The sequence below is a fragment of the Ceratotherium simum genome, chromosome 17, assembly GCF_057802395.1.
Source record: "Ceratotherium simum simum isolate JZ-2026a chromosome 17, ASM5780239v1, whole genome shotgun sequence".
Lineage (NCBI taxonomy): Eukaryota > Metazoa > Chordata > Mammalia > Perissodactyla > Rhinocerotidae > Ceratotherium > Ceratotherium simum.
The window spans coordinates 12,496,001-12,503,360 of NC_141916.1; the positions used below are offsets into that span (position 1 = coordinate 12,496,001).

The window sequence follows — 7,360 nt, forward strand, 5'->3', positions numbered from 1 at the left end:
ACTTCTATTAACATTTCTTGTAGTGCAGGCCTGCTGGTGATGAATTCTTTCAGATTTTGAATGTCTTTTTTTTTTTTTTTGAGGTAAAATTCACATAACATAAAATTCACCATTTTAGCCATTTTAAAGTGTACAATTCAGTGGCTTTTGGTGTATATACAACGTTGTGCAACCATCACACAAATTCCAGAACATTTTCATCACCCCAAAAAGAAACCCATTATGTTGAATAATCTTTCACTTGCTTCCTGGGTTCTTTTTTGCCCCATCCAGCTATTAGCCTCTCCTGATGGCTAAGCGAGAGCTCTTGGGGTGGAGGTTAGGGCTCCAGGAAACTGATTCTCACTTAAATTCCACCACCCAGGTTCATAGGTCAAAAAAAGTTGTTCGGTTTTTTTTGTGTGTGTGTGAGGAAGATTGGCCCTGAGCTAACATCTACTGCCAATCTTCCTCTTTTTGCTTGAGGAAGATCATCCCTGAGCTAACATCCGTGCTAGCCTTCCTCTATTTTGCATGTGGGATGCCACCACAGCATGGCCTGATGAGCGGTGTGTAGGTCCGTACCCAGGATGTGAACCCCAGGCCACTGAAGCAGAGCATGCAAACTTAACCACTATGCCATAGGGCCAGCCCCAAAGTTGTTTTAACTGCAGCTGCTGCTTAAGGAGCTTAAGAGAATGAGCCACATACTATATTGGTTCCACCCCTAAAGTATATTTCCTCATTTCTGACCTAGATTCCTACCATACCTGACCGTCTAAGGTTTCTCCCTCCAATCTCCTCTTTCTTTTAATTCATTTTCCATTCTGCCTGCAGAATTTCTTTCTAAAACATGGTCCTGATCATGTCATTGCCCTGCTCAAGAGCATTTGATGGTTTCCTGTTTCATTCAGGTCAGAGACCACCTCCAGAAAGTAGCTTGCTTAATCTTGGCAAGTCTTTGCAGCCTCACTGCCATGCTGACCGTGCCCATGTTTTACACTGTTGCCACCCCAGACTAGTTTCAGTCACCCTCACAGAGCAGGCCTTTTCATGCCACCAAGCTGTTGATTATGCCAGTCCCTCTACTGGCGGGCTCTACCTGACTGCTATCCCATTCTTTAAGAATCACCTCAAATGTGCTTTGTTTTGTGAAGCGGTCTCTGTCACTCTTTGAACCACAAACCACAAACAATCCCTTTTATGGCTGAAATTTGTTCATTCCTCTGATAAAGTGCCAATCTTATAGTGTTTCATCTTGTTTGTTCTTTTTCCCACTAGACTGTGAGCTCCTTGAAAGCAAGGATCATGTCTTATTCACCTTTAGATCCCAATGGTGCATTCATTAATGTATCCAATTAACACACATACCTATTCGGTGCCTGCTACATAGGAGTCACCGTGCTGGGCATTGGGTATCAATTAGGAGTGATTATCCAAAGACTAGATATACATAGGTGAACAAAGCAATAATAAATAAGGGTCCCAGCACTTGCCAGTCTTCGCCAGTGCAGTATTAAGAACAAGGTAGTTGTTAACACTAACAATCTGGTAATCTAGAGGCTGATCCTTTCACTTTGCTGCCATTTTCAACTTCTTTGACCCCATAGGAAAACTTCCTGTGGAGTCCAGACAAACTGAACCCTGGGAAAGTTAGATGCTTCTTTTGAGTCACTCAAGAGGAGGAAACCTTCAGCTAGAGCTGGAACCTGAAGTCTTGGGAGAAAGGGCCTGATGAGGAGTGCTGAGCACAAGCCCTGAGGGCCCTCCTGTTAGCCAGCAGAAGGAGAGCAGGCCTGGTGTCCCTAGGGGATAAGAGCAGGAACCCTGGTCTGTTGAGTACTTATTAGGTACGAACCATGTTGGTCTAGGGGGCTGATGGAGTTGCTTTGATGCCTCCTATTTCAGGAGGAGACCAGGCTGATGAGGAGTGGCAGCTAAAAACAGCACCCAAGATTTTTAGGGCAGTGAAAGTATTCTGTACGATACTATAAAGGTGGATACATGACATTATGCATTTGGTAAAACCCATAGAACTATATGATGCAAAGAGTTGAACCCTAATGTAAACTATGGACTTAGGTGATAATTAATAATACATAATAATAAAATAAAATGAACAAATTTTAAAAAATAATATAATAATCAATTGTAACAAATACCACACCAATGTAAGATGTTAATAATAGGGGAAACTGAGAAGTTAGGGGAGAGGGAATATTTAGGGACTCTGTACTTTCTCCTCAATTTTTCTATATACCTAAAACTACTTTATAATTTTATTTATTTATTTCTCCCCCCTAAGCCCCAGTAGATAGTTGTATGTCATAGTTGCACACCCTTCTAGTTGCTGTATGTGGGACGCGGCCTCAGCATGGCCGGAGAAGCGGTGCGTCGGTGCGCGCCTGGGATCCGAACCCGGGCCGCCAGCAGCGGAGCGCATGTACTTAACCGCTAAGCCACGGGGCCGGCCCTAAAACTACTTTAAAAAAGAAACTCTATTAGTTAAAAAAAAAAAAACCAAAAACCCAGCACCCAAGAGGTGACAGCTGCTGGGATTGAGGAACAGGTGGAAGACGAGGACAGGAGCACAGGTAGGAAGTCTGACTGGGGGGACCTGCCTTTGTCTTCATCCCTCTGTCATTCCTCTCCTCAATCCTGGAGACAGACTCACTTTCCCTCCCCCCTACCATATTTATGCATTCAGTCTCTCTCCCCTGTCATTCCCAAGGCACCAGAGTTGGAAATTCAAGGAATTTCAATGAAATAGCATTTTCATATTGAGGATGATGCTGATGCTGACTGACAAACTGCAGGTGGAGATGGCCTTGGTTTTGGATAGCGAACTCAAGTCAGAAATGGGAGAATCTGACAGGATCCAAAAACATCCCTGAGCTGTACAGGAGCAGAAGAGTCTTGAAGTTTCCCATGGATTTAGGGTCCAGGAATTTCAGGCAACAGTGTTGGATGCCTCTACATCCAGTTCTTCCTTCTCCCAATTTTAGGCGTGTGTCCCAGCAGCTCCCTGAAGACTTACTCCTCTTTTAGAAATCGCTTTTCTTCTGATTTCTTCTTGCTTGTTAGGGGCTCGTCCTAGGACTGAAAGGACTAAGATAGGAGGAGTGACCTGGGACCCCTTCACTGGCCTGTTCCCTTTGGCTGTCTGCCAGAGGTGAGTTATAGCACCAGAGAGTCACCTTTACGGCACAATGATATGTGGACTTTTGTACCAGTTTTAGGAGGCACCATATGCCATTGTTCTCTATTTTCCAGGCTACAGTTTCTCATCTAGACCCCTAGAAGAGAAATGAATCCCAATTCCTATAGTTTTGATATAGGCTTAGAAAGAGGTACTATCATGGTAATGAATGTGTTTAATTGGGGTGTTGCATTGGAATCAAGAAGGTAAAAACTGAAAATTTGCTCTGATTTGATCTGAATTGCCAGTAGGTTCTATTTTCCCATTTTTCTACCTGTTAAGTCCACAGAATAAGAACTATTTTGGGGTCTCCTACCTTTGGTGTCCCTGTCTTTCACCTCCCTGCTTCCCCAGAAGACACAGAGGAATTTTTCCTGATCTAAGTTTAGGTCTAGAGAAATCCTTAGGGTGACAGGGTTATGGGACAGGAAAAGCCGTAGCCTCAAAGGGAGAGGACCTGTTTGTCAGCATGAGGCAAAGGTGAGGAGGACAAAGCCTGAGCCAGGAACAGGTGGATAAATATTTGTGAATGTTATGTCCTTCACTGTTTTCAGAGGGGTCAACTTTTTTGGCTGGGGTAAAGAGAAGGTGAAATCTAGAAAGCCGTCATTCAGATGAGGGAAGCACCGAGGCAAAGGACGTGTTTTGACCATCTCGTTCCTCTGGCTTGTTTCTTTCTGGAGCAGGTGAGGCTCGCCCACAGCCTGTACAGGTGGGAGTGAAGTATGCCCAGGGTAACTGAAGTTTCCAAGGGCTACGACACTTCCTAGCTCTGACCAGTCTTGGTGTGTCTTCATCCCAAGCCTTTCCCCATTTCCAAGCTGAGCACTGCTTCTTTCCAGCAGGGCTGTTCCTGCTGACCCACCATGAGCCAGCCTGTGCTGCTCCTTTGCTGCGTCTTCTTGTCCCTGGTGGCTGCCTGTCCAAGTAATGCCCAGAAAGGGGGTCTGACCTTCCAGCCATCTTTCACAGAAACTAGGCATCCTCTGGACATGCTCTCCAATAAGATCCCTCTCCCAGATCCCAAGACCTGCCAGGATCTCTTGCACACAGCCCCCTCTTTAGCCCCTCTGCCTGAGTACCTGTCCAACTTAGCTCTGGAGGTGGCCCTGGAGGAGGCTGGCTGCCCAACTGAGGTCCACATTCTGCAGCTTCAGCTTGTTAGGATGGGAGGAAAGGACACCACTGAAACTCTCACCTGTGAGAGTAAAAAGCACAATGAGGAAGAAGGCATCTGCAATACTAAGGTCATTCTGAGGGATATGGGAGGACTCGCAGGTAAGCTTGGATAAATCCAGCACTCAGCTACTCACCCTGAGGAATGTATTGATGGTGGTAAATACACTACCGGGGTGGCTGGTCTACCAGTTAGCGCAGATGGTGATTGACTTTGCTGAGAAGCCATCTCCCAGGGCGCTGGTGATACAAGTCAAAGCTTTTGCTCTCAAGTTAAGAGCTTCTCAGTGTCTATGGATGATGACAATATAATTTATCAAACGTCCCACAGTTATTTTAAAGTGCTTTATGAAAAATTGATTCAGGAATTTGTCCAGGTTTACTTCAGATATCAGTGCCACCTAGGCAACAAGTCTCCTTTCCCAGGACTGTGTTCAAGGATGGGACACAATAAGTAGTTAGAAATATTGGAGACCACTTAGGACAGATGTATGCTCCTTATTTCATCCTAGTGCTAAAACCCACATGTGACTGGTGTTAGCCTTGCCCTTCTCATTTAGTAGCTCTCAGTCCCTATTCTTCTATTTTCTCTTTTTTCTATTTTTTTTCAGTTATCATATACTGTGCATATAATATGTACTAAGCATTTAACCTTTTTCTCATTCATCTACCCGTACTAAACCACCAACTAGATGCTGTAGCTTGTTAATATTTTTAAACTGAAAAGACAAATAAAATAAGAGAGAATCATAGACATCTAATCTCTACTGATTCTGGTTCTCCTGGCTCCTATCATGAGCTAGAGTGGGAATGTGGCAGGGACCTGTAAGAAATGCCAGAGAACAGGGACTTAGGTATTGAGGTCGAATGTGTGACAAGGGGACAAGGTTTGAGCAGCCAGTACAAATGGACAAATATTTGCAGAGATTATTTGCAGATGAAATAAATGCACAGATCATTTCATCTATGATCTCTTACTGATCATAGATGAAAGCAAATAACTCTTTTCTTCATGGGACAGAGAAGTAGGCAGAACAGGATCAAGGAGCTACGAAATCTATCAAGGCAGTCTCATTTCTCAATGACTGGACTGTGCGGGAATTTGGGGCCCCCTATGAATGAGTGGAAATAAAGCAGAGGAAGTCTCTGATGACCTGAAGATGGAGGAGGACAAGTGGGAACAATTGGGTTGCATTTCCTGTTTCTTAGGTCTTTATCTAAAAATAAGAGAAGCTTGGAGGTGATGGATGGGGTGTGCCCTGGGTCCTGGGCTCCTTTCAGACCACAGCCCTTAGGGAAACGGATTGTATGTTTCTGGTTTCTCCCCTCTCCAGAGCGCTTTGTTCCAGACATGCGTGGCCTCAGACTCATCATGATACCAGCTGAACTGCTGCTCCTTTGCTACCTCCTGCTACGCCCTGCCGATGCCGCTTCATATGGAAACCAAACAAATGTCCTGATGCACCTTCCATCGTCCTCGGAATCCTGGCTACCTTCCTCAGACCCCTTGTCCTGCCAGACCCTGCTCCCAAAGTCCCTGCCTGGCTTCACCCACATGGCCCCTGTACCCAAGTTCCTGGTAGGCCTGTCACTGGTGATCGCCTTGGAGAAAGCTGGCTGCCACACTGATGTACGGACCCTGCAGCGTCAGCTGTACCGCCAGGGCAGTGTCAACACTACACAGATCCTCATCCGACATCTTCAAGGGCTTGAGAAAGGCAGAAGCACAGGGAGGGCAGTGTCAGTGGATGCCCTGGCCTCTGCTCTGCAGCTGTTGGCCAGGGAGCAGCCAGGCCAAGAGAGGGCCCGACGCTCCCTCCCCATCAAGCACTGTGAGCATGAGAAGGAGCAAGTTGTGCACAATATAGTCAGGCTGTTGCCCGGAGTGGGAACCTTCTACAACCTGGGCACAGCTTTGTATTATGCTGCTCAGAACTGCTCCGACAAGGCCAAGGAACGAGGCCAAGATGGGGTCATAGATCTGGGTTATGATCTTCTCATGACCATGGCTGGACTGTCAGGAGGGCCCACGGGACTGGCGATCAGTGCTGCCCTTAAACCTGCAGTGAAGGCCGGAGTTCAAAAGTTGATCCAGTATTACAATGAGAAAGAGGCAAACACCCCTCTGCCAGAGACCAGCACGGAGGGCCTGGGGGGCACCTCAGGCGTGAGTGACCTGGAAGAAACAACTACCATGACCCCTTTGGTGTCAGAAGTATATCCAACTCCTTACTGGGTATGGGCCGTATACAACAGCTATGACTAAGATTCAGGGAAGGGAGTCCTGGGATATAAAAGAAGGTGGTAAACACAGAATGAATAAATCTAATGTTCTGACAAGCTATATGTGTGTGTTCAAAATCCAGATCTCTGATTTGTTATCAAGGAGGAAGGCAGTGCTGGAACATGTAGGAATTTTAAAGTTTGGGGTTTGGAGTCAGAGGATTTGGTTTTGAATCCAGGCTCCACTTGTTAGAAACTCAGTGATCACTGACTAGTAACTTCTTTCTCCAAGGCTCAATTTTTAAATTTTTTTCTGTGTGTGAGGAAGATCAGCCCTGCACTAACATCTGCCAATCCTCCTCTTTTTGCTGAAGAAGATTGGCCCTAGGCTAACATCCATGCCCATCTTCCTCTACTTTATATGGGACACCGCCACAGCATGGCTTAACAAGCGGTGCGGAGGTCCGTCCCCGGGATCCGGGCCTGTGAACCCCGGGCCACCAAAGTGGAGCGTGGGAACTTAACCACTAAGCCACCGGGCCAGCCCCTTAATTTCTAAAGTGAGAATAATGATTTTCACCTTAGTGGGTTTTGTGGAAATTAAAAACGATACAATGAACCTCAAGTGCTTAGCACGGTACCATCAGTAAATAATTATTATTTTTTTGTTACTTCAGCGCTCCCCTTCCTATCCCAAAGTCTCGAAATTCCGGTCCCACCTCTTCTTTCCCTAGCGCCTCCATGGTCCGGAGCCAGTCTCGATTCTGCGGCTGCGGCGCAACT

General features: G+C 46.1%; 1 protein-coding gene and 1 pseudogene across 1 annotated transcript; both read left to right on the forward strand.

Annotated features, from left to right (window-relative positions):
• The first annotated feature begins 4,030 nt into the window (after window positions 1-4,030).
• On the forward strand, window positions 4,031-4,922 carry LOC101406296 (apolipoprotein F-like; annotated as a pseudogene).
• Window positions 4,923-5,519: 597 nt separating this feature from the next.
• Window positions 5,520-6,694, forward strand: LOC101404893 (apolipoprotein F). Its single transcript, XM_004429259.3, has one exon. The coding sequence runs from the start codon at window positions 5,598-5,600 to the stop codon at window positions 6,618-6,620; it is 1,023 nt and encodes a 340-aa protein (XP_004429316.2). The 5' UTR covers window positions 5,520-5,597; the 3' UTR covers window positions 6,621-6,694.
• Window positions 6,695-7,360: the final 666 nt, after the last annotated feature.

Excerpts from the sequence above, each read along its gene's own strand:
- LOC101404893 (XM_004429259.3), top strand. The coding sequence starts at position 5,598 with ATGGATGGGGTGTGCCCTGGGTCCTGGGCTCCTTTCAGACCACAGCCC.